The sequence below is a fragment of the Labeo rohita genome, chromosome 7 (genome assembly GCF_022985175.1).
Source record: "Labeo rohita strain BAU-BD-2019 chromosome 7, IGBB_LRoh.1.0, whole genome shotgun sequence".
In the NCBI taxonomy this organism is placed as follows: Eukaryota; Metazoa; Chordata; class Actinopteri; order Cypriniformes; family Cyprinidae; genus Labeo; species Labeo rohita.
The window spans coordinates 2,891,585-2,919,580 of NC_066875.1; the positions used below are offsets into that span (position 1 = coordinate 2,891,585).

Genomic DNA, 27,996 nt, shown 5'->3' on the forward strand with positions numbered 1-27,996 from the left:
TCTTACAGTCATGCAATTTCTTTCTTTAAGACTGGAGATAAATCAGTTACAGGAAAAAAAAACAAACAAAAAAAACATGTAGATTAGCATAATTTGAAGAAGTAAATCTGTTACTCCTTTGCTAGTTAGACTTAGTTCTCAAGACACTGTCTTAACATAGTGTTTATATGCAACTCCAGAGTAAAGTAAGTTTTAGAATGAAAATAAATAAACCAAAATGCTTTACTGATAAATGAAGGTAAAAATTGTTACACGTTACATGTACCTACCATTATAATAACAATAAATTATGCATAATTACATGCAAGTAACCCTAAGCCAAATCCTAACCCTAACCATACAGTACATGTACATGTAGTTAATTAATATTACTCAATACTTAAAAGTATAATTGCACTGTAACAAGGACACCATAAAATAAAGTGTTAACAAAATTACATTTGATTCAAAATTTTAGTATTGTTATTACACTCTGAAAATAGACTATTTAAAAAAAAAAAATCACATAGATTGAATTGTTGATTAAAACTGACAAATAAAATGAAATATTGAGCAAAATAAAACCATGCATATGCGTTTTGTTTAACAAATGCTGTAGTTTTATAGAAATCATATATATTAGCCTTTCTTTTTTCATTAGTTTACATTATCATAGCATTACAGTTGTAATCACATTTGCATAATAGATTTTAATAGTTTAAGACTGAAAGTCGGTCTGGGACTTTTTTAAACTTCATTCTTAAAAATAAAAGTTCTTTATTGGCATTGATGGTTCCATGAAGAGTCTTTAACATCATCCATTCTTTCATTGCAAAAAAAAAAAAAATGTAGTTTACATTATTAAAATGTTCTTCACCATATTAAATTATGGTTTTATTTTAAGAACTGGTCACACAAAGGTCCTTTGGGGAACCCAAAATGGTTCTTCTATTGCATCGCTGCGAAAACCTCCTTCTGGAAAATTTATTTTGAAGAGTGTTCCCTTCAGTACCACAATCACATCAAAAATGTGTGACAAGTCTTTAGTTTAGCCAAAATGAGACTGATCGCACTGGGACTATTATATTACCAAACGTGACAATGGGACACAATTAAGTCACAGAGTTCATATGACATATATAAAGGCTCTAAGTGAACTTTTGGTGACCTGAGTCTGTTGGAGGAGAAGAGAAAGAGGAGAGCGGGACAGGTATGTCTGCAATCTTTGCCCAGTGGAATGTGAAAGCACTGTGGGTTGTTCTTTCCCTGTTAATGTTCTTCAGTGCAAGCTTTTGGAAGGACAAGTTCCCATGTGACAACTAGCCCCAGTTAAATCAGCTGACTATATGATTCTCTGTGTCTGGTAATAAGACATTCCTAACCAAGCGGGCTCTCTTTTCTATTCCAGTGCAGTTTTCTTCAGATGTTTGTGAGGGTTAGAGGGGTTCAGTGGTCGCGGCAGCCACGGAGCGGCGCAGGAGTGTGTGTGCGTGTGTGTGTGCGTGCGCGGGGCGGCTCCAGTTTCAAACACAGCGCCCATCTTTAACGCAACACAACACAACCGGACAGACTCCGTCCCGTAGCGAGATACCGCCGTTCATGTAAGTTATTCTCAACAAAACTCCTTATTCTCTGTCAGTGCGTGTGTGTGAATGGCGCGGCGGGCTTTGATGTGATCAGCTTGAGATACATTGTAACAAACGCGCTTTTGTTAGAATGAAACAGTGTCGCGCTCGCATCATCGATTCTTTGATGACCGTCGCCGTGCGACGTTGTTTTAATGCCGTTTCCCTACTTGATTTGCTCCGTTGTGTCAACTTTTCTCGTCGTTCGTCACGCCAGCAGCCTGTTGCTTCATCCGTGCTCGGTACGAAAAGCGGATTTTATTCCCGACAGGCCTGTGGACACAAAGAGATCAGCGAGTAACGGGACGCGCGTTATCTGACACACTGTCCCAAAACAGACACTTCTATCTGCCAAGCCTTGATTTTGTTGATGTATGAAGGTCACATTACAGCTACTATGTTGGCTAATTCGGAAACATTTTATTTTAATAAAACATATTTTAATGTTTTACCTTTGTCCTAAATCCTAGATTTGCATCCTTAAAGCTTAGAAATCAATCACAAAATAATGTTTAAGTCTTTAAAAAGGCGACGATCTAAACAAGGCGTGAAATAAACAACGCGTTTTAGATATTTAGCTATTGTAGATTCATTTTTGTCCCTCGGTTGTGACATCATTTCCACTAGCAGCAACAGTTGTGTCCTTAAAGTTAGTGTACTTAGTTACCAAGGAGACGAGCATGCCTTAAAACGTGAGGCGTGAGACAACGTGAGCATTTTCATTGGATGTCATTACCAACTAAACTACCAAATAGTGCAAAATTATGGGGATATTATTTATTTATGCGTCCTTAAGCATAAAAATTGACACAGTTCTGCTGTGCTGCATGTTTTTGGACATTGTTAGTAGGCAAACTGAGCTAGTGAGATTGTGAAGAGTGTTTTAAGGGAGTTTAGGGCCAAAAAACACCCCAAGTGATTTATTTCTGAACCTGTTTATCTTTATTTAATCTATATCTGAAATTTCGTAACCCAAATAATGGGTATTTGAAACAGTCTGGCAACCATTTTCAATGTTGCAGCAGCTGCTGTGGATCTGAGTGTCTTTAATATGCAGATAACATGCCAGCTACATCTGTGTAACATCAAATAATCATGTTTCATTCATTACTTCATCACTTTGTAATTAAAGAGTAATAAACACTAGGTTTTTTTACTAACTTAGTTGCAGAAATGGCATATGCATCTGTTTGAAAGGGCTTTTTGTGTCGTCGTGGCTGCACTTTGTATCACTCTTGTAAAACAGGATTGTGTGTAGGAGGAAAAAGACTTTATCTTCTTCTGTAGCATCTTGCAGTAGATGTCACCGTCAGCGTTAATTAAAACCGTGGGAAGCGTGATGGGAGGGAGGAAGAAGTTAATCCTCACGTAAGAGCATTAGTCCATACGACCACAGCGGTAAGGCTGACATATAGAGGACATTTAGTCGAGCGGATACTATGCTGGTCAGCGTTGACTGTTACTGATATTCTAATGAAGTGGTTTTGCGTCAGTATTCAGCTTCAGAGGACTGGTTTATGATGCAAAAGTTTACAAATTGTTCTCTACGTTCAAATGTTAAAATAGGCCAATTGAATAGGGAAATTTACAAATTTGGATTCTAAATGTCAATGGTTAATGCTCTTGGTAGCCAATAATTCAAAGGACGAAACAAAAAGTAGTAAACCATGTTATTGCAAATCAGCCTGCATTTAACAGAGTTATTTCTTCTGTGTGCGTTCTTGTTCAAAAATTTGGTGTTGGTAAGATTTTTTAAAATGTGTTTTAAAAATCTTCTGCTCACCAAAGCTGCTTGACTTTGATTAAAGAATATTGTAAAAATAGTAAAATGTATAATTTAAATTAGCTGTTTTCTGTGTGAACATATTGTAAAATGTAATTTATTCCTGTGGTCAAAGTTGAATTTTCAGCATCATTAATCCAGTCTTCAGTGTCACATGATCCTTCAGAAATCATTCTAAAGTGAAACATTTCTGATTAATTATCAATTTAAAAAAAAAACAATATTTTTGTGGAAACTGTGATACATTTTATTTTTCAGGATCACAGATGAATAGAAAGTATTTTTTTGAAATAGAATCTTGTGTAACATTGTAAATGTCTTGACTGTGTTATCAGAATCAGTCAAACATTTAGATAGCAGTATTCTGTCAAGAAAAGTGCTACAGACGCTGTCCAGACCGCTTGATAGGGCAAGAATTCAGTCTCTGGATGACCTCTGATAGGAACTAACGCACACTGTTCTGTTTTACATCAGCACTGGGTCTCCGGTAAATCTCGTGCTCCTCTCATTGTAGTCAGCGATGTTAAAAACTCACATTAGTGTGTGTTTAAACCCACAATGGCCGCTATTCAATGCAGACCTGTTGCTCACAGGCGTCTCTAAAGAAACCAGAGCCAGCCTCTGTGTCCCATCGTCATGGGAACCACGGGGTGGTCGGATGAAAGCTCGTCTGCCCACGAGTCACGTGACCTCTGAGATCTGAGACTGGAATTTGCAGGTCCTCCAAGTGACTGAACACAGACTGCGTTTGGCTGCTCTCTGAGACAAGTTTTGATAAATCTTCAGAGTCAAGTGAAATTATAAAGATATAGCTCGTCCTAAATGAAAGTTGTCATTACTTACTCAGCTTCTATGTCACTCCAGGTCATACAGTAGCTTTATTTGAGGAATATAGTGAAATTTAAGTTGTTATTCACTGGAAATTTCTCTCCACTGAAGCTCTCAAACCTTATTGTCCTTTCCAAAGATACAAACTGGTGCGCTACATTCATTTATGACAATATAAACCAGTGCAGTGTGCAAATGTTTGTTTTTGTGAATTAAATTTAAATTTGCTTCCTTTTTGTATCAATGTTAATTTAAGATACTATTGTAGTGTTCATTAATTTTTTGAATTAACTTCTATTTTTATTTTAGTTTTAATAATTTCAACGTAGAATTTCAACTTGAATTATATACTTAAATTATTATATATATTATTATTATTAATATATAACTTAAATTATTTTAGTTAGTTGCCAAGCAACATTTCAAGTTTTAATTTTTAAATTTTTATTTATTCATTTATTTATTTATTTACTTGCTTTTTTTTTTTAATTAATTTAAGGATTTTATTTTTATATTATTAGTTTCATTTTAATTTTAGTTTAGGTTTTATTAATTTTGTTGTGTCCTTTTGTCAAATTATTAGTATAGCTTTAATGTATTTTTATTTTAGTTTTAGTCATTTCAGTGTAATTTATTTCAGTTAGTTGCCAAGGAAAACATTACAATTCTTAACTGAAGTTTTTTAAGTTTTCGTTTTTCATCTAATATTTATAGTTTCATTTATTTCTGATTTATTACAGTTACCAAAAAACGATTTGAATAGTTTTTGTTAATAATAATTAACACTGCAAGGCATTGTATGAATTGTAATTTGACCGCATTTGTAACTAAATTAATATATACAAAAAAAATGTAAAAGTCATGTCATTGACCCTTTAGTCGAATGCATTTGAAGCTAAATGTAACTTTGTTGATTTCAGGCATGACGTGAAACTCAGGTAATGAGGAAAGACAACAGAGAGAGCAAGGACACAACAAGATGATCGAAACAATGGGTAAGTCCATTTATTTCTGTGGAAAAATGGCCTCCTATTTCTGATTGGTCTGTACAGGAATGTGGATAATTGGTTGTGAACAGGAGACAGTTATGTCTCGCCGTCTCATTCCACAGAAACACAATGACAGGAACAGTCTCTCTGCATCTCTGAAACTCAAACTGCATATTGCATTTATAATCCCTGTTATCACTGGTTCAGTTTGATTTATTGTACAAAAAGTTGAATAGGTTTACAGTGAAAGATACCAATCTTAAGTAGCACTTTATATTTGTAGCAATAGCCAAAAATACATTGTATGGTTCAAAATTATCAATTTCTTACTTTTATGCCAAAAATCATTAGGATATTAAGTAAAGATCATGTTCCATGAAGATATTTTGTAAATTTCCTACCATAAATGTATCAAAACTTAATTTCTGATTAGTAATGTGCATTGCTAAGAACTTCATTTGGACAACTTTAAAAGTGATTTTCTCAATATTTAGATTGTTGTGCACCCTTAGATTCTAATAGCTGTATCTCAGCCAAATATTGTCCTATCCTAACAAATGACATACATCAGTGGAAAGTTTATTTATTTATCTTTCAGATGATGCATAAATCTCAATTTCAAATGAACCATGCGTTTTCAAATTTCCAGTATGCAAGTTGTTTGTTTTTTTTTTTTTGTTTTTTTTGGAGATTTGTGTAGTTCTGGATATTATAAATAATTTCTAACATTAATTGTGTTAACAGGGTCTGTATGTCATCATCTTGATGTTCTTGAAATTATTTGGAGTAATTCATTATTTTGTGCTGATTTTCATTATGTAATGCAGGTGTTAAGACTGCCATGAGTCACAAATGAGCTGAATCTCTCGGATCCTATCAAGAACATGTCAGAGTTATATTCCACCCTAAAATCAAAAGACAAAATTGTGTCCTTTATGCAAAATGTAATTTAAAGTTATAATTATTAAATACTACTACTAGTACTACTACTAGTACTACTACTACTACTACTACTACTACTACTACTAATAATAATTTGATTTTGGAGTGAAATATGACCTGGACAAGTTCTTTACATGTTTTGTCATTTTATTATTATTATTATTATTTTTAAGTACAATTATTTTTGCATTTAGCAGGTGCTTTCATCCAAAACAAATTGTTCTACTACCAGAGAGGAGCACAGAGAGTAAAGGTTTTGGAAAGTTCAGCCATTATTTAACCAAAACCAACCAAATTTTTTTTTTTAAAACATAAAACTTACAAAAACATAATTAGAAATTATTAAAAAATAATAATTCAGTTGGACTGAAATATGATCTGGACAAGTTCTTTACTTGTTATGCAAGATAAAATTATGTAATCCTTTATTAAATGGTGATTTGGAATTTTATGTAGAAAGGTTTGTAGAAAAGTAGTTATTAAGTCTGCTGTTGGCAATGTTTAATGTATAACTGTTACTATAATACTTTAGACCAAACCTCCAGATTATTACATATGGGAGATTTGAGCTAGTATACACTGCCGATCAAAAATATTTTATTACTTTTTTAGGAAATGATACTTTTAAATTGAGCAAAAGAAAAAACTTTATAATGTTACAAAATATTTCTATTTCAAATAACTGATGTTATTTTAAACATATTAATGATCCTGAAAATTCATCTGTGATCACAGAAATAAATAACTTTTTAAAAAATATATTATAATAGAAACCAGTTATCTGAATTTATAATATTTCTCAACGTTACTGTTTTTTTAATCAAAAACTTACTAACCCCAAACTTTTTCGCACACATAAAGCTGATGCTGGAGTTTCCTGTCCTTCATAAAATTCCATGTCATTGATGTGTCCAAAAACCATGGTGGTACCAAAAATACACAGCAGAAAGACAAAGAAAGTTGTGAGAGTTTGCTCGGACTGCTTGTTGTGGGATTGCTTACAGTCAGTGGTTTCTGAAGCGGTTCAGAGCTGCACACACTCCACACACACTGGTTTAGTCACACTCTGTGAGAATGGAAATGACCAAGACTGCTGCAGACAAACCTGGAGGCTAGAGCTGCTCTCTTATGCCCTCGGCAGGAGCGCAACGCCTGGGTCCCAGTGGCAGGATTCTGGGGCTTATCCAGGCGTTAGCCAGGCATGGCTGCACAAACCAGCCACACACAACAACTCAATCCCCCACATACACACTGCAGACCTGTTAGTGGTTCATCAGAAATATGTTTTTTATATATATATATTTATAAATTGTTTGTTACATTTATGCATTTAGCAGATGATTTTATCCAAAGCAGCTCACCAGAGAGGAGCAGAGACAGTGAAGGTCCTGGAAAGCCACATTGTGCCTCATTGTGAAGGAACAACAAGGTGCTGAACATTCAGTGACTGTAGCTGGCAGGAGAGAGTTGTTTATTTTCATTCACTCAACCTTATTTGAGCAGGAAAATAAAAATTCTGGAGATTTAAAATCCCTTTTACAAGAGCATTCTGGCCAAGATAGGCAGCAGCACTGGTATATACACAAAAAAAACAATACATGGAAAAACAAAATAATAGTCAGCTCAAACAGAAGCTACAATTATCAGTCATAAAATATGCAATCATTTTTGGACACTTCGAGTTGTACTTTAAGCTTTGATTCGGTGCTGTAATACAGACATGGGTTGCGTTTCTCACAGAGTATTCAGTATTGCAAGATATAAAAATTGCAATTGTGTGTTATAAATTCAGAATTGAGAGACAGAAACACAATAGTTAGAAAATAGTCTTTTTAAACTGTTTTCATTTTTTTAAATTGAGAGTTTATATCTTACTATACTGAGAAAAGAAGTCAGAATTGCAAGAGTTATTATCTTACAATTCTGACTTTATTTATTGCAATTACAATTCTGACTTTGTATCTCAGAATTCTCAAAAAAAAATCTGAGATTTGAAGAAAAAGCCTTTTAAAGTTTTTTGAAAATTTATCTCAAAACTTTGAGATAAAATGTTGCAATTACCATGTTTTACTTTTAATTCAGTGGTGAAAACAGGCTCCCCTAAAAAGCTGTTAATTGTCAAAACAATTAAATTCAATAAGATACAAACATAAAAAATGACTAGCTGTGTAACAAGCAACGTTTAATTAGTTAAAATGTATGAGATTGAAAAAAAAAAAATTTGTGGATAAATACAGTTTATAAAGCCTTAAAAACCTTGACGTTATTATTACAGAAATCTGACCTATTTATGTATGACTGACAAAAATGCATCAACTTAAGATTGTTAGTTTGTTAAAACTGCTTAATTCAAACAGATGTAAATTTTCAATGCAATTCAAATACATACAATATTGATGAAATGCAGCCCAGATCTCTTAAATTAGTGCACAACAGTCAAAGATCATATTATATTATATGAGCATAGACTAATTAATAAGCTCTACCCATTAAATTGTCCTGACCGCTTTTTAAGAAAGATATGTGCAAGTTTTTTCAGCTTTTTCGCAGTGAATTATTGACTTCTCTCTCGCTCTTGTTCAGTGAGAGGAATGTGTGCCATAGCATTCATACCCATGAGGCATCAGGCTGTGCGATTAGAAGACAAAGCACCTCCTCACGGCAATGAAATCCTCCACAGAAAACATTCCACGCCGCTCTAAAGATGAATGGATGCGTACCCACTCTCCCCTCAATTATTTAGATATTCCCTGAATATTTAAGTGCATAATGTACCTGTGTGAGAAAGAAAGTGAATTATATAAAACATTTCTACCGCAGCTCATCACAGAATGACAGATCTATCGTCGTTTTTGACACTATAGTAACTTTAGCGAATAAACAGAAATGAAAGGCTGTCAAAGCTGGAATAGTTTCTGTGATTAGATATCATTTCTGATGGTGGTCTCCTGAGTTTTTTGTATTATTTTGTGTGTGGCAGATACCCAGCGTTGTCTGCAAGCGGTGGAGAGATTACAGTCTCGCTTGAAAGAAAAGGGAGCAGATGTTCCTGCTGAGGAGAAGCTGAATCTTCTGAAGGCGGTCCTGCAGAGTCCTCTGTTTCACCAGATCCTCGCCCTGCAGAAATCAGTGCAGCATCTGAAGGAACATGTAAGAAAAAACACTGGGAAACACTGGGAAAAAATCCATATATACTTCTATTTTGTTAGACAAACAGTAAAACATTTCAAACAGAGAGAATCTACATCAGTAAAAGAGTAGTTTGACCCAAAATGAAATCCTGACGTTATTTATTTACCCTCATGTTGTTACAAACCCATACGAATTGAATTAAACATTTCAAAGAAGTTTCATATGGCTCTTTTTGATATAAGGACGGCGCAAAAAACACTAAAGGCTTTTAAAAGAGCTTCTAGTTGGAGAACTGCTCGTTTGTGGAATGGGTCATTTTGTAAATGAATCTTTTTAAAGTTTATTGCTGTTCACAAATCAAACTGAATGATTTATTCAAAAATCAAATGGTTCATGAATTAGAGTTCAACACACTTGCATTTTGACAACATATATTACATATACTACTTTTCAAAAGTACTTTTTAGTTTGAGAAATTAATATTTTTATTCATTGAGGATGCATTACACTGATCAAAAGTGACAGTAAAGATTTTGTAGTGTTACAGACGGTTTCTATTTCAAATAAATTCTGTTCTTTTGAACGCTTTGAATGTTTTCAGCATTGATTGATGAAGTATCATTATTAACTGAGCACCAATAATATGTGATAATACTTGAGAAGCAAATCAGCATATTAGAATGATTTCTGAAGGATCGTGTGACACTGAAGACTGGAGGAATGAAGATGAAAATTCAGCTTTGATCACAGAAATAAATTACATTTTACAGCATATTCACATAGAAAGCAGTTATTTGAAATTATAATATTTCACAATTTTCCTGTTTGTACTGTATTTTTGATTAAATAAATACAGCCTTGGTGAGCAGAAGAGACTTATTTCAAAAACATAAAACAGTCTTAACGACCCCAAACCTTTGAACACAAAGAAAGAAAGAAACACATTTTTGTTAACTGTATTTAGTGTCGTATGCTGCCTTTTGTCTTTTCAGTCGTTTCAGACATGCTGTAGTCACAGCTAATCTTAAGATTTGTGTCTAAATTAATTATTCGATGATTTGTTTTGACAGTCTGTTTTGAATCTTTGCTCCCCTGATCTGAGCTGATTAAGATTACATGATTATTCAAATCACAAACAATGCAAACACTAAAAAAATATTCATGAGTAAGAAACAGCCTGATTATTTAGGGAGAAGCTTCACCCTTTGGGCAGATTTGGAGGTTTTGGAGCCCTGTGTGTTCGTGGAGAGTTTGGCACCGGCAGCCGTTCGGTCTGAAGTATGCGAGTTATGCTGGAACAGAGGAATGGAGATTATCAAATCCCCAGTGGCATTCCCTCTCGCTCTCTTCACTCACATACTTATGAACCGCAGAGCGGAACACTGTTAACAGCCTGTGTGGAATATGAAAACCATCTAATGTCAGTCTGAAAGTTATAGACAGAGCTGATGACTCTTGGGAAAAAGAAGTGCACTTAATTGCATGTGCACTTGTAGTGTACTTTATATTTCATGACTGTTTCTGAAGACACTTAAGTACACTTTAAAAAAGTGACCTTTATAATGCACTTGTAGTGTACTTCACATCTGAAGAGTGTATTGATATAAAACTGTACTTGCAGATATAATATTAATGAAATTATAGGCCACTTAAGTGACAAGAGACGCTTTCATGACTGTTTCTAAATGCACTTAAGTACACTTTGAAAAAGTGACCTTTATTATGCACTTGTAGTGTACTTCACATCTGTAGAATATATTTTTATAAAACTGTACTTGCAGATATAATATTCATGAAATAAAAGGCCACTTAAGTGAACGAGAGATGCTTTCATGACTGTTTCTGAACACACTTAAGTATACTTTTAAAAAAGTGACCTTTATAATGCACTTGTAGTGTACTTCACATCCGAAGAGTATATTTTTATAAAACTGTACTTGCAGATATAATATTAATGAAATAAAAAGGCCACTTAAGTGACTTAAAGAAAGATGCTTTCATGACTGTTTCTGAACACACTTAAGTAGACTTTGAAAAAGTGACCTTTATAATGTACTTGTAGTGTACTTCACATCTATAGAGTATATTTTTATAAAACTGTACTTGCAGATATAATATTAATGAAATAAAAAGGCCACTTAAGTGACTTAAAGAAAGACGCTTTCACGACTGTTTCTGAATACACTTAAGTAGACTTTGAAAAAATGACCTTTATTATGCACTTGTAGTATACTTCACATCTGAAGAGTATATTTTTATAAAACTGTACTTGCAGATATAATATTAATGAAATAAAAAGGCCACTTAAGTGACTCAAAGAAAGACGCTTTCACGACTGTTTCTGAACACACTTTACACTTTTAAAAAGTGACCTTATAATAATGTTAAATTAAACATTTTAAAAAGCACATAAGTACTTGATTATCATTTTAACTTCAGTGTTTTGTTTGATATTACAAGTTAATATTTTTTATATGCACTAAATTGCAACAAACAGTTTCAACAGAAATGACATTAAAGTATATTTTAGTTTACCATAAATGCTTTAGCATTTAGCTTTAGATCGATTTTTCTATGCAGTTGCTGTGGGAAGTTTGTTACTTAGGCAAACGTAAACATCATGATTGCTTTAGCAAACACCTTTAATAACCTGAGAAGAGTTTCTTTCGGTCTGTTGGTGTTTTTTCGCACTAACCTGCAGGGTTGTTTATGCCAACTGGTGCGTCTGGCTTTGTCTGTGTTACTATGGTTACCAGAACGCAGGGAGAGAGAGACATGAGTTCATGTGTGAAGTGGAGCAGAAGTAATTTCTGAAACGTGGACGAGCCAAACTGGAGGCCTAATCCTCTTACACGGGAAGACTAACAAATACACGCTCTCGCAGAGCTGACATAGTTTAGAGCGCGTTCAAAGCTTGTGCACGATCAGCAACCGAGCCGGGAGTCTGCGGCGCTTAATCTGAAGGGCCTCTGGGAGACGTTTATGAACATTAATGTTTACTGCAGCAGACTGAAGTGCGGCCGTTCATGCACAGAAGAGCCGTAAAAAACCTGACATAGTTTGTTAAAGAGACAGTTCACCCAAAAATTTAAATTGTGTCGACATTTACTCTCCCTCGTGTTGTTCCAAACCTGTATGAGTTTCTGTCTTCTATTTTGAAGAATGTTGGTAATCAAACAGTTGACAGTAGCCATTGACTTCCATAGTATGGAAAAAAAATACTATGGAAGTGAATGGGTACCGTCAAGTTCTTTTTTAACAAAATGGGTAAATAATAAATGACAGAATTTTCATTTTTAGGTGAACTGTTCTTTTAATAAATCAGCAACATGAGATGTTCATGGGGAATAGACTCACAAACATTGATAAAACAGCAAGGACAGAGCTGTAAATCACTGGAGTGCGGATCTGTGAAACCGAGCCGGAAAGACAATGGTTTAATAAGCAATTACATTCAAACAAACAGCAAATGTTTTAAGGAAATGACTTAACACATTGCGATGTGAAGTGCTTGTTATTTTTCTCGGAGAGAGATGCTTTTTTGGGGCACGTTTTGTCGCGTAATTGATGTGAAATGGTTTGTACTTCATCAGGAGTGTGCGGTGGAGTCGGGGAGGGAAATAAAAAGTTAATTAAGCAGCTCCTGAATGTAATGAAAAACATGTGTGCACAGATGGCTGGGAGGACAAATTATCACCAGAAATTATCAAAACAAATGAGTTTTCCATGCTCTTTCAAGGCTATTTATATTTTTAGATGCTCAGTGAACGAGGCTGAATACTTGGAACACACAAAGTGAGGAGTAATTTAGGATGTTTTTCTATCGTTCTTTCTCTCAGACTCCATATATTAACTCTGATCTGAAGGGCAGCAGTGAAGGATTTTCAGCTCAGCTCAATGGACAACCTTCAGCTGAAGAGTACAAACACATCATCCGCTCCATGGCTCAGGTAACACATAACATCCATAGATCTGTCCATTCATCCATCTATCTATCTATCTATATCCTTCTATACATCTATCATTCTTTCTGTTGATCCATTGTTGCATCCATCTTTCTATCATTCTATCATTCTGTGATTCTTTCCATCCATCTATCATTCTGTTATTCCTTCCATCTGTCTATCTATCTGTCTGTCTCTGTCCGTCCGTCCATCCATCTATCATTCTATTGTTCCATCCGTCCATCCAGCCATCTTTCTGTTGTTCCATCCATCCATGTGTCCTTTTGACTATCTTTTTGTTAATCTGTCTGTCCATCTGTCCGTCCATCCTTCATTCTATTGTTCCATCCATCCGTCCATCCATCATACTATCGATCGTTCTATCATTCCATCCATCCATCCTTCTATTTATCATTCTGTTAGTCTTTCCATCTGTCCGTCTGTCTGTCTATGTCTTTCCATCCATCCGTCCATCCGTCCGTCCATCCATCTATTATTCTGTTGTTCCATCTAACCGTCCATCCATCTACCGTTCTATCATTCCATCCATCCTTATGTCTATTATTCAGTTATTCTTTCCATCTGTCTATCTATCTGTCTGTCCATCTGTCCGTCTGTCCGTCCGTCCATCCATCCATCCATCCATCCATCATTCTATTGTTCCATCCATCCATCCATGTGTTCTTCTGTCTATCTTTCTGTTAATCAGTCTGTCTGTCCATCTGTCCATCTGTCTGTCATTCTATTGTTCCATCGATCCATCCATCTATCATTCTATTGTTCCATCCATCTGTCCATCCATCATACTATTGATCGTTCTATCGTTCCATCCATCTATCCATCCATCCATCCATCATTCTGTTAGTCTTTCCATCTATCTATCTGTCTGTCTTTGTCCGTTCGTCCATCCATCCATCTATCATTCTATCGTTCCATCCAACCATCCATCCATCTACTGTTCTATCATTCATCTATCTGTCCCTATTATTCAGTTATTCTTTCCATCTATCTGTCAATCAGTCTGTCTCTGTCTGTCCATCCTTCCGTCCATCCATCTATCATTCTATTGTTCCATCCATCCGTCATACTATTGATCATTCTATCATTCCATCCATCCATCCTTCTATCTATCATTCTGTTATTCTATCTATCTATCTATCTATCTATCTATCTATCTATCTATCTATCTATCATCTATCTGTCTATCTGTCTGTCTGTTTGTCTGTCTGTCTGTCTGTCTGTCTGTCTGTTACATCCATCCAGCCATTCAGTCATCATTCTATCTATTGTTCCATCGATGTATCAGTCCATTCTTCTATACATCTATCCTTCTGTTGATCCATTGTTCCATCCATCTTTCTGTCATTCTATCATTCTACCCACCCATCCATGCATCCATCCATCTTCCATCTATCTATCAATCTGTCTATCATTCTATTGTTCCATCCATCCAAACATCTATCCGTCCATCTGTCCTTCTATCATTCTGTAATTCCTTCCATCTAACTATCTGTCTGTCTGTCTCTGTCTGTCCATCCATCCATCCATCCATCCATCCATCCATCCATCCATCCATCCATCCATCCATCCATCTGTTATTCTATTGTTCCATCCATCCATCCATTCATTGTTTTATCTGTCGTTCCAGTACATTGATCATCTGAGGAGTTCAAACTATTTACTAAGCGCCAAAAATCGAACTTGACTGAGAGCTGACAGTAAATGTTGCGTTATATCCAACTATATTATATTTAAATTTTCATTTTATTTTTGAAAATCAGATTCAGTTGTAGTCTCTACATTTCAATGCAAAAATAAAATTAGTGTTAAGAAGATAAAACGGAAATGAAAGTATTCTTCAGTGGCATTTTCCCCCCTTTTTCCCGGTCCTATGATGTGGCATCGTGGGCCAAATCAAAAGGGCATCAGGGGCCAACTTTGTCCCATTGGCCCTTGTTTGGGCATCTCTGATCTATCTAGATCATTAAAATTTTTGCTTTTCACTGTCATATGCTTCTTGAATAGGCAATAAGAGACCACACATTTAAGTCATTTACTTTCTGAGAGCAAAACCAAACAGCTGTGTGATTACATGACTCTTTGTGTGTGTGTTGTGTGTTGTGTGTTGTGTGTTGTGTGTGTGTGTGTGTGTGTGTGTGTGTGTGTGTAGGGTCGGTACGTGACTCAAATCGACCTGCTGAAGCCGCTATCGGGTGGTTTAGGCTTTAGTGTTGTTGGCTTGTGTAGTGAGAACCGCGGAGAACTTGGCATCTTCATTCAAGAGATTCAGGCTGGAAGTGTGGCATTCAGGTCAGAATACACACATACATCCTGTCAGATGATCAGTGATTTGCACACACATCTGTTCTAGTTTGTTCCCATTTTAAAAATAAAGATTACTCATATTTTAAAGATTTGCTGCAATACTCATTTCTTCCCTCCTAATCACAAATTTGTCACCAGTTTATGTCACGTCAGCATTTTTCAGCTCAAAGTCACTAGTTTGCTGACATGTTTTAGGAGAGTTTTTAGGAGAATTTTAGCAGTTTGGTGTCTCTTTATGAGAGCAAATTTCTGCCTGCCCATTAAGCGTCCCATAGAAATATAGATATATATATATCTCACATTGTACTACAAAAACAGGTATTCTTAGTTTAGCCATTAGGTCACCATTCACATTGCCATGTATTTATTTTATAGATCATTTTTTCCTATCCTTATGAAAAAGAATTAAACCTTATAAGAATTTTAAAGGTTTTTAACACATCAAAATAAGTGTTCCTGCTCTGTAGTGATTGTGAGCTGATCTTAGAACAGTTTTAGTTGTTAAACATATGTTCTCTATTCTAGTGATGGAAAACTAAAGGAGGGTGATCAGATATTGGCAATTAACGGTCAGCCGTTGGATCAGAGCGTCAGTCACCAACAGGCCATTACTCTCCTGCAGCGAGCGTCGGACCACGTGAGCCTCACTGTTGCCCGTGGGCCCGTCCCGCAGCTCTCCAGCCCCGTTGTGTCCAGGACTCCCAGCGCTGCGAGCACACTTTCAGCTCACTCCAGTGCGGTGAGACACACATACATGTATAGACTATTGTACCTAAACGGAGTTACTGTTAGGGGTGTTTAATAAGACATGTGTCACTGTTACTATTACTCAAACTTATGTTTCAGAGGTGTGTTTTTTTTACTGAATTTGATTTGTTTAGGCAAATTTGAACATACACTACAGGTCAAAAGAATGTAATAATTAAGTTTTATTTAAATATTTTTGAAAGAAGCTTCTTCTGCTCACCAAAGCTAATTTATTTGATCCCAAATATGGTAAAAACAGTGAAGTGTTATTACCATTTAAAATAAGTGTTTTCTATGTGAATATATTGTGAAATGTAATTTATTGCTGTGATCAAAGCTGAATTTTCAGCATCATTACTCCAGTCTTTAGTGTCACATGATCCTTCAGAAATAATTCTAATATGCTGATTTGCTAAATTATTGATTCTCAATTATTAAAATTAAAAAATAAAAAATAAAATTTTATTATTATTGATCTTTAATAAATAGAAAGTTCAAAAGAACAGATTTTATTTGAAATATAAATCTTTTGTACCATTATAAATGCCTTTAATGTCACTTATGGTCAGTTTGCTGATTTAAAATGTAGTCTTTTTTTTGTTTTGTTTTTTTAAAACTTGCCCAAAACTCTGGATGGATCACGGTTTCCACAAAAATATTGCACAACACAGATGTTTTCAACATTGATAATAATCAGAAATGTTTCTTGAGTGGCAAATCAGCATATTAGAATGATTTCTGAAGGATAAAAAGGATAAGCCAGTGGATAAAAAACATTATTTTATATTGTAAAAACATTTTGCAATATTACTGGTTTTTTTTGTATATTTTTAATCAAATAAATGCAGCCTTGATGAGCATAAGAGACTTCTTTAAAGACTATTACAAGTCTTACTGAGCCCAAACTTTTGAACGGTAGTGTATATATATAATTAAATTCATGTATCCATGGTGAGCAGAAGTGACTTCTTACAAAAAAACAAAATAATTGGTCCATGATAGCCTAAACAAGGTGGTCCCAACCCAATTGAAAAATTAACTCGCTTGTGATGAGAAAGCAGTCTGAACCGATGGACCAAAACCCAAGCTTTATCATAATTCATGATGGGAAATGTGTTTTTTGTTAAAAGCAGTAGGGGCTGATTTTATTCATGGTAAATAAGGGAAATATTCTTTTACATTTTTTGGAAGATTATGCCACTTGAATAACAAAAAAATTGTTGAAAGTGATATAAAAGTTCTGTTTCATGTCTCCTAAGCACCCAGGGATGGCTTAGCCTGTGAATATTCCTGCTGCGCATAGTGGGGAGCAAGACATAATAGAGATGTGACACAGCCCCTTTATGAAAGGATACGACCCCCTGCTGTTTTCCTTTTGGGACTGGAGATCTTGCAGTTTGTCTGAACTTCAAAGTTATTTTTACTCACCCTGCAAACTGTAAAAATGTGCAAAAATTGGACTAATAAGGCCCCAAGCAAACCTACCTATTATTTGATCACCACAGAGTAATGGAAGTTGAAAGGTGTTTACCAGCTGGAGCCAACATTTCCGTAAAGTTTGCATTGGCAAGCTGTTTTGAACTCCAAAAGAACTTTGTTTTGGCCTGATTTTGTCATCACACAAGTTTGTTTTTCTGATATTTTTGTACTGTAAATGAAAACTGTGCACTGAAACAACAACAACAACAAAATCAGGATGCACTCAGCGCTGTGTTTACCTACTGAGGTTTTTCCATGTTTTGTGCACAAACTAGACACTGACAGTCAAAACATACTATCAGAGAAACACTAATTTTTGTCTAATTTGGAGGTTTTTAATGGCTGCACTTTGGGAAATGAATACTGAGACAGGCTCTATGGTGCAAATTGACATAGCACCATCAACTAGTGTGGAAAAACGGGAGGTGATCTGTAGTGCCTGTGTGATACGTGATAGTCTTCAATCGTGTCCACTGGTGTGTCATTCCATCAGGAGCGTAACTGTGTCATGAGCCGCTCCTAAAGGAGTCTCTTTCACAGACATCTTTGCAGCAGAAATGTGGCCGTCTGCCTTCATGTGGGTGAGTTGCCTTCGGGACACTATTGATATTGGTCATCCACTGGCTTAGACGATCAGAAACCATGAATTAGGACTTGAGTGACGAATACAACAGTCAACTGACTGGCATTTTATGGTCACTTGAACAACATGTATTATTCGTGAGATGTTGTCCAAAGAGGGAGAACAGGGGTCGTACTCTTATAGGGCTGGCTGTGTCACATCTCTTCTGTTAGAATTGTATTTTGATCCCCGTTACCCAGCAAACAAGGAACATTTTCAGAATGTTCTCTCACAGTTAGCAACAAATATTCTTCTAGCAATGTTAATAGAACATTCATTTTTAAATGTTACTACTTGTTTCGGAATGTTCAAAGAACATTCAAAAGTAACATTCTTCAGAATGTTAGCGAAATTATTCCGAGAACATATTTTTGTTAGCTGGCAATAATAATTGTATTTTTCAAAAACAAATAAAATACAAACATTATAAACTTGCGCATGCATTTTAAACTATTTACCTGTTTATTATCATCATGATGGCCAACCTTATTTGTTATTGACCCCCTTTTTTGTATGCTTGTGTGTTTTCAGACCCACTGGACTCATGTGGAGACGATCGAGCTGGTGAATGACGGAACCGGATTGGGCTTTGGGATTGTTGGTGGCAAAACCACTGGCGTTATTGTCAAAACCATCCTGCCTGGAGGCATCGCCGACCAGGTAAATGCACTTTTGACATTTTTATAAACTATTACAATCAATGGTGTTTCTGTCTGTCTATATGCACCTCTCTCTGACCTGTTTTCCTCTCCTCAACCTTAAACTCTGTTTTCTTTTCAAGCAATTAAAGAAAAACAATCCAGGGCTGTCAATGTAATTTAGTGCAATTAATTCTATAAAAATGAACATGTTGCAGGATGTCTGTGTAATGTAGCCTATCAATGCGGTTATATGCCCCTAAAATTCAAGATATGAAGTTTAAAAATGCCCTGAATTTGGTCTTTATATTTCTATTATATGTTATATTTTAACAATATCACACAAGCAAGAGGACTGTTTTTGATTTTATATAACAGTTCTGTACACAATTGGTTAATATTGTGTTACATTTTAGACATAACATTGTCGGTATTGTTTGTTTTGCACAAAAAGAAAATATTTGTCCGCAATTCTGAATGCATCAAGTGAGTGAATGATTCAGTGACTCATTCATAAAGGCAGTCACTTGTGTCCTTTCTGAATGTGTCAGCTATTTGAATGAATTGGTTGATTGACTCACTCATTAAGACAGTGAAATGCTGCCACCTACTGAGAGTATGACTTTTTAAAATTAATTTAATATTTCAATATTCATTTAAAAAAACATTGTTTTATGGTTTCTTAACTGGTTGCTTATTAGCATGCATATTACTAGAATATTAGCCATTTATTAATGCTAATTAAGCACTTATTAATGCCTTATTCTACATGACCTTATTCTACATCCATAATCCTACCCAATACCTAAACTTAACAACTACCCTACTAACTATTAATAAGCAGCAAATTAGGACTTTATTAAGGGAAAAGTCGTAGTTAATAGTGAATAAGTGTTACATATTCTAAAGTGTTAGCAAACATTCATACCCATTTACTATCAATATTTATGCAATGTTGAATCAAAATGTTTCTTTCTAAAGCTACTTTCTGCAGGCCTAATGTCTATTCATTGCTTTTCTGATTTAACACTTAAATGATCCTTTGTGGGGTAATTTAAAGCCAAAATTAATTTGGAATTAATTAGAATAAATAAAAAAATCTGCATATAATCAAATTAATTAGATAAAAAAAATAATTGCTTGACAGCCCTAACAAACAAAACCAAAGTCAACAATGATTGTCTAATAACCCTGTGAGGGGTCCAGTGAATTCAAGCCAGGAATAAAAACAGTGAAGAATGTCATAAAATCTGTTTATGAAAAATACAGAAGTTCACCGTCTCTCTCACTGGATCTAGGACGGTCGCTTGCGAAGTGGGGATCACGTCCTGCGGATCGGTGATACGGATCTGTTTGGTCTGAGCAGCGAGCAGGTTGCTCAAGTTTTGAAACAATGCGGAAACAGAGTCCGACTCCTCATCAGCCGCGGGACGGCGGACGATGCTCCACCCGCTCCTGTCGTCCTGCCGACCGTCACTGAGCAACAGGTACAGCTGCACATCTGCCATACAGCTGTATACATACTGCTGTATTTTGCTGTTTTGAAATTGACTGCATGGATTGATAACAGTACCATCATTTAACAAAAAAATATGTATGTTACTTTTTCAAATAAGTAATGCAAGTTACTTTGTCAGCTCTCCTGTCCCCATGTTGAGAGAAATAAGAAATAAGGCATTGTGTGCACAGTGTAAACACGATGCTTACTGGAGTTCTGTACTGACTGTGAAAATGCATTTACCCATCTCTCTGTATTTAATCCCATTTTATTAACTAATGTCTTTGCTGCTGACCTTCAAAAACTTACTTTAGATAAACCAACATTTGTCGAACTTCCTTTTCCTGTGTTTTACTGTACAGATGTGAATGTGCTTTTCCTTCAACCTGAGGCTTATTCGTTTCACTTTCGGTGTCAAAGGGCTTTGACATTAGCCAAAAATAGACCTTTTTATATTAAAAACAACAAGCAAGCTGTTTTAAAAAGTAATGCAAAAGTAACGTAACACATTACTTTCCATAAAAAGTAAGTAATGTAATTAGTTCCTTTTTTTAAGGGAATATTGTAATGCAGTACTTTTCCTAAGTAACTTTCCCCAGCACGGCATATCATCTTAAAGAAACAGTTCAGTTCAAACTTAAGTCACCCTCACGCCAAGTAGATGAATTTGTTTCTTCATCAGTTTTGGAGAAATGTAGCATCAGTGAATGGGTGCCATCAGACTGAGAGCTGATAAAAAACATCACAATAACCTGCAAGTAATCTACACCACTCCAGTCCATCAATTAATGTCTTGAGAAGCCAAAAGCTGTGTATTTGTAAGAAACAAATCCATTGTTAAGAAATTTTAAACTTTGAACCATCGCTTCCATAATAACGCTTCTTCCAGTGAAAAACTTCATCTCCCATTGTCTTTCACATCAAAATCCACACACATATTTGTTTAGAGCTGTTTTGTAAACAGTGCTTGATCTGTGCAGATTTCTCACCTGATTCAGACAAGACCACTTTTACAGCATTTATTAGGAAATATTTCATGCATTTCTTAATATTTCCTTTCTCTAAGAACATGAAATGTTTTCTTGAGAATATTGTTTTAATTGCTTATCATTGTATTAAGTCCTCAAATCACTTCTCATTCTGTTCGTCTGTTCTCTGTAACTAACAAAAGCCTGAGGCCAGTGCAACAAACCCATTAAGTTAGTAATAATAATTACAAGCGAGTGTTTTCTTCACCTAATGAGTTTGTTGCAACTGGCTGCTGATCTTTAATGACATCATCCTGCAGGAAAGCAACAGCACAAACATGAGAATTAGCAAAAGATATGACAAATTATGCTTTGTGGTATTAGTTCATTTTGCTTTTTCAAAATATCAGAATAAACTTCAGGTCGACACCCTCATGTAAGCTCACTGTTACTGTTAATGTTTTTGTTATTGTGTAATAATCAAGTAATATTAGTTAAAAGTGCCTGAGTATGACCAGAGCTCATGTCTAAGACTCGGACATGCCATTTATAGAAATACTTTCTTAAATTGCTAAATAAGCATATTCATTAAAGTTACACTCTACAGGAATGGCTCTTGACTGTGTGTTTGTATGTAAAGAATATTGAATACTTTCACAGATACCTTTCTTTCTTTCACGTTCTGTTCTCACTGCTGATTGTGTCTGCTGGCAGGGTTTTGAGGAAGAGGAACAGGGCGCTTTCGATGTGAGCTTGACGAAGAACGCTCAGGGTTTAGGCATCACCATTGCGGGATATGTGGGGGACAAAACATCAGGTGAGCTGTAAATCATACACTGAATTATAATAATAAGCAGAATAAGCTGTTGTGCTGAACTGAACAAATACTGATTATTATATTTAGTTTTATTAATGGTTTTTCCGAATGCAAGCATCACTATAATTATTGCTCATGCCCAGATCCTGAACTCTTAAACTTCAGCATTTAATGTTTGTGCTGGATAAGATTCATACCTCAAATGCGGCTTGTTAAATATGCTTTTAGTTTTATGATTTGCTGTAGTCACAAAACCTGTCTGTGTTGTATAAATAAAGTTTTCTTTATTTTAGTGCATAGTCTCTTGTGAAAAAGAGTATTTATTACAGAGATAATACTTTTTAAAGTCAAGACAAACTTTAGGTTGGCTTGAGAAAACCTAGCCAGAAAGTTTGAAGTAGTTGTAAAAGCTTGAAGTTTGAAACAGTTTTAAAGTTTGAAGTTTAGATAGATCGATAGATAGATATAGATAGATGAAGTCATATTATAGCTTGCATGTTTTAGCGTGTTTTAACACACTGCTAGCATGTTTCTAACATGATTGACCATAATGCTAGCATGTTTCAAACATGACTAGCTTGTTTCTAGCACGTTGTTAGCATGATTAGTATGTTAATCATAGCATATTGCTAACATAATTAGCATGTTTTTCAACATGTTGCTAGCATGTTTTCTAACATTAGCATGTGTTTGCATGATTAACGTGTTTCTACCATGATGTTAGCATGATTAGCATGTTGTTAGCATGTTTCTAACATGCTGCTAGCATGCTTTTAGATGATTTAAAGTGTTGCTAGCATGTTTTAACATGTTGGTAGCATGGTTTAGCACATTTCTAGCATGTTTTAACATGATTTCACACATTGCTAGTATGTTTTAGCATGTTTCTGACATGATTTAACCCATTGCTAATATGTTTAATAGAAATATTATATAGTACAGTTAATTTTAGATAGTCAGATTACAGCTAGCATGTTTTAACATAATTATAGCATATTTTAGCATTTTAACACACTGCTAGCATGTTTCTAACATGATTAGCTTGTTTCTAGCAAATTGTTAGCATAATTAGCACGCTACAATTGTGTTTCTAACATAATTAACATATTGTTAACATAATTAGTATGTTTTTCAACATGCTGCTAGCATGTTTCTTACATTAGCAAGTGTTTGCATGATTAGCATGTTGCTACCATGATGCTAGCATGAATAGCATGTTGTTAGCATGTTTCTAACATGCTACTAGCATGCTTTTGCATAATTTCATGTGTTGCTAGCATGTTTTAACATGTTTTTAGCATGGTTAAGCACATTTCTAACATGCTTTAACATGATTGTACACATTGCTAGTACGTTTTACCATGTTTCTGGCATGATTTAACCGATTAATTACATTATATAAATATTATGTAGTACAGTTAATTTTAGATGGATTATAGCTAGCATGTTTTAACATAATTATAGCATATTTTAACATTTTAACACACTGCTAGCATGTTTATAGCACATTGTTAGCATGTTACTATTGTGTTTCTAACATAATTAACATATTGCTTACATAATTAACATGTTCTTCAACATGTTACTAGCATGTTTCTTACATTAGCATGTGTTTGCATGATTAGCATGTTTCTAACATGCTGCTAGCATGCTTTTAGATGATTTAAAGTGTTGCTAGCATGTTTTAACATGTTGGTAGCATGGTTTAGCACATTTCTAGCATGTTTTAACATGATTTTACACATTGCTAGTAGGTTTTAGTATGTTTCTGGCATGATTTAACTGATTAATAACATGTTTTTTACATTTTAACACACTGCTAGCATGTTTCTAACATGATGTAGAATATTGCTAACATGTTTCTAACATGGTTTAACACAATGTTAGCATGCTTCTAACATGATTAGCTTGTGTCTAGCTCATTGTTAGCTTGATTACCGTGTTTATAATATAATTGTAGCATGTTGCTACCATGATGTTAACATGATTAGCAAGTTGTAAGCATGTTTCTAACATGCTACTAGCATGCTTTTGCATAATTTAATGTGTTGCTAGCATGTTTTAACATGTTTGTAGCATGGTTAAGCACATTTCTGACATGCTTTAACATGATTGTACACATTGCTAGTATGTTTTACCATGTTTCTGGCATGATTTAACCGATTAATTACATTATATAAATATTATGTAGTACAGTTAATTTTAGATAGATTATAGCTAGTTTTAACATAATTATAGCATTTAACATTTTAACACACTGCTAGCATGTTTCTAACATGATTAGCTTGTTTATAGCCCATTGTAAGCATGATTAACAATACTATCGTGTTTCTAACATAATTAGCATATTTTTCAACATGTTGCTAGCATGTTTTTAACATTAGCATGTTGCTACCATGATGTAAGCATGAATAGCATGTTGTTAGCATGTTTCTAACATGTTGCTAGCATGCTTTTGCATGATTTAATGTGTTGCTAGCATGTTTTAACATGTTGGTAGCATGGTTTAGCACATTTTTAGCATGTTTTAACATGACTTTAGTATGTTTTAGCATGTTTCTAGCATGAATTAACACATTGCTAACATGATTAATGTAAACAGTATATAATACAATTAATTTTAATATGAATAAACTATACTTTTATGAGCTGAAGTACACTACAAGTGCATATTCAATACAACTAATTGAGTGTACTTCTTTTTCATAAGGGGTTTCAGTCAGTGTAAGTTGGGATGTTTTGTGTTTCGAGCTGGAAAGTGCTCTGTTAAACAGAGATTTTATAATGTAAAGCCTTCATGTACAGGAAATTGTAACCTGTTTCCATCCCTGACCAACATTGGCTTGTTGTTTACGTTGTTTCTCTTTCTCACTCTGGGCCGATTTCATCTCAGAAGCGTATTCTCATTCTAGCGTGATTCGTTTTAGGCAGCGTTTAACCTTTGCTGACTGTAATTTCCTGTTGCAGATCCCTCTGGGATCTTCGTGAAGAGCATTTCGAGGGACAGCGCCGTGGAGCAAGACGGCCGAATTCATGTTGGGGATCAGATCATAGCTGTGAGTTATTTCACAAAGAAAGTGTCAGATGAAACTCTTGTTTATACATGTTTTGTGTTGCAGCGCTAATCAAAAGTCTGACAGGGAAAGTGTTTCTATTATTGTTATTGTGCATGTGTAAATATATGTTATGGGTCTTTAGAGAGACCCATAAGAGAAATGTTCAAAATTAAGTATATTGGTAAAGTTAGATATCACGAAGTGTTTTTTCTCTGAATTTCAACAACAGAAGACAGATAATGAAATCTCTACTGATTTCAGTCTAATTGATGGTTTCCATATCAGATTGCTAATCATTTGCATGTGTACTTTAAGTTTTTGTTTTTGCTCTTTACAAGCTTTTCAAATGTATGTAACTGCCCAAATATTATATAGTATTTTTTATTTACTTCAGGTTTTATTTTATTTTATTTTATTTTATTTATTTTATTTTGTTTTATAAATGTGCACTTTGTTTTTGCTCTTTACAACAATACTTTATATTTTTGCCAATATTTGCCTGCCAGGTAACATCCTTGATTCTTGAAATTCAAAATTCGTGGTCATTGAAAATGAATGACAATGTAATCCTTTCAAACACAAAAGTGACTTCAAGGGTCAAGGGTCAAGGGTCAAGGGTTGTATATGACCTCAGCATGAGAATGAAGTGTGTACTGAAGGCTAAACTCGCGTGTATGTGTGTTTGAGCAGGTAGACGGTGTGAATATCCAGGGTTACACTAACCAGCAGGCTGTGGAAGTTCTGCGACACACGAGTCAAACTGTGAACCTGAAGCTCGTCCGACGCGGTTTCAAACCAGAGGATGCATGTCCGCCAATCATACCTGTCACCGTGGAGGCCACACCCACCCTCAGCGCATCCCAAAACTCAACAATAGAGCGAACAAACACCAAGCATGGTAACAAACAATTTGCATTTGCGAATGAAGCTGCCTCACATCTGTTTAAATACTCCATGAAATGATTTGACAAATGCAGAAAGAAATAGGCTTGTCCATTTTAAGTAGCTAATAGTAGGGTTGTACAATCAAATCCACACCATCATATGGCCTAGTGCGATTACTGAACTGCAAAAGGCTGTAATTTAATTAAATAAATGTGTAATCTGCATGAGTCATGTGCTTCAGTGTGAATCAGAGTGGCCTTAAACCTGTAAACCTTTTTCATAAATTTTTGTGGGGTTTACTACACTTCACCAGTTTTATAGTGAGAAGTGTATTGAAAACTGCAAAAGCAGAGACTTTTTATATGAAAGTAAAGAAATAGAGACAAAAACATGCAAACACTGAGCTCAGTGCAAATTTAGTGATGTAAAAAATAAACCCACACTTTACAGACTTAATATTTCATACATATTTATCAAAAAACTTTGTTTTGCCCCAAAACTACAACTCCTACGCTGATTTCCATATTGATGTTATTAATTAATAACATTAATGCGAATATAATATCTCTAACAGCCATAAAAACATACGGACTGTTTAAGAGCTAAACATACACTGACCAAAATTATAAACACAACACTTTTGTTTTTACCCCCATTTTTCATGAGCTGAACTCAAAGATCAAAGACTTTTTCTATGTACACAAAAGGCATATTTCTCTCAAATATTGTTCGCAAATCTGTCTAAATCTGTGTTAGTGAGCACTTCTCCTTTGCCGAGATAATCCATCCACCTCACAGGTGTGGCATATCAAGATGCTGATTAGACAGCATGATTACTGCACAGGTGTGCCTTAGGCTGGCCACAATAAAAGGCCACTCTAAAATGTGCAGTTTTACTGTATTGCGGGGGTCCAAGAACCAGTCAGTATCTGGCGTGACCACCATTTGCCTCACGCAGTGCAACACATCTCCTTCGCATAGAGTTGATCAGGTTGTTGATTGTGGCCTGTGGAATGTTGATCCACTCATCTTCAATGGCTGTACGAAGTTGCTGGATATTGGCAGGAACTGGAACATGCTGTCATATACGCCAATCCAGAGCATCTCAAACATGCTCAAGTATGCTGTGAGTATGCTGGCCATGCAAGAACTGGGATGTTTTCAGCTTCCAGGAATTGTGTACAGATCCTTGCAACATGGGGCCGTGCATTATCATGCTGCAACATGAGGTGATTGTCGTGGATGAATGGCACAACAGTGGGCCTCAGGATCTCGTCACGATATCTCTGTGCACTCAAAATGGCATCAATAAAATGCACCTGTGTTCGTTGTCCCTAACATACGCCTGCCCATACCATAACCCCACCGCCACCATGGGCCACTCGATCCACAACATTGACAATAGCAAACCGCTCACCCACACAACGCCATACACGCTGTCTGCCATCTGCCCTGTACAGTGAAAACCTGGATTTATCCGTGAAGAGAACACCTCTCCACAGTGCCATAGAATGTGAAAATTTGCTCACTCAAGTCGGTTATGATGACGAACTGCAGTCAGGTTCGAGACCCTGATGAGGACGACGAGCATGCAGATGAGCTTCCCTGAGACTGTTTCTGACAGTTTGTGCAGAAATTCTTTGGTTATGAAAACCAATTGTTGCAGCAGCTGTCCTGGTGGCTGGTCTCAGATGATCTTGGAGGTGAAGACGCTGGATGTGGAGGTCCTGGGCTGGTGT

At 35.4% G+C, this 27,996-nt stretch overlaps 1 protein-coding gene across 9 annotated transcripts in view; it reads left to right on the forward strand.

The window, feature by feature from the left end:
• Positions 1-1,388: 1,388 nt before the first annotated feature.
• The window catches only part of LOC127167997 (multiple PDZ domain protein), a 79,886-nt gene continuing 53,278 nt past the window's right edge, over positions 1,389-27,996 (forward strand). For 3 of the 9 annotated variants that reach the window (XM_051114455.1, XM_051114457.1, XM_051114454.1), the window contains exons 1-11: positions 1,391-1,580; positions 5,136-5,210; positions 9,127-9,296; positions 13,118-13,228; positions 15,393-15,532; positions 16,073-16,286; positions 18,927-19,055; positions 20,332-20,520; positions 22,214-22,316; positions 25,284-25,372; positions 26,063-26,270. In XM_051114455.1, coding sequence (XP_050970412.1) covers positions 5,195-5,210; positions 9,127-9,296; positions 13,118-13,228; positions 15,393-15,532; positions 16,073-16,286; positions 18,927-19,055; positions 20,332-20,520; positions 22,214-22,316; positions 25,284-25,372; positions 26,063-26,270 — 1,369 coding nt within the window. In that variant the 5' untranslated portion in view covers positions 1,391-1,580; positions 5,136-5,194. Of the gene's footprint in view, positions 1,581-5,135; positions 5,211-9,126; positions 9,297-13,117; positions 13,229-15,392; positions 15,533-16,072; positions 16,287-18,926; positions 19,056-20,331; positions 20,521-22,213; positions 22,317-25,283; positions 25,373-26,062; positions 26,271-27,996 lie in introns of all 9 variants that reach the window. The other 6 variants (XM_051114456.1, XM_051114460.1, XM_051114458.1 and 3 more) reach the window with 4 other exon arrangements.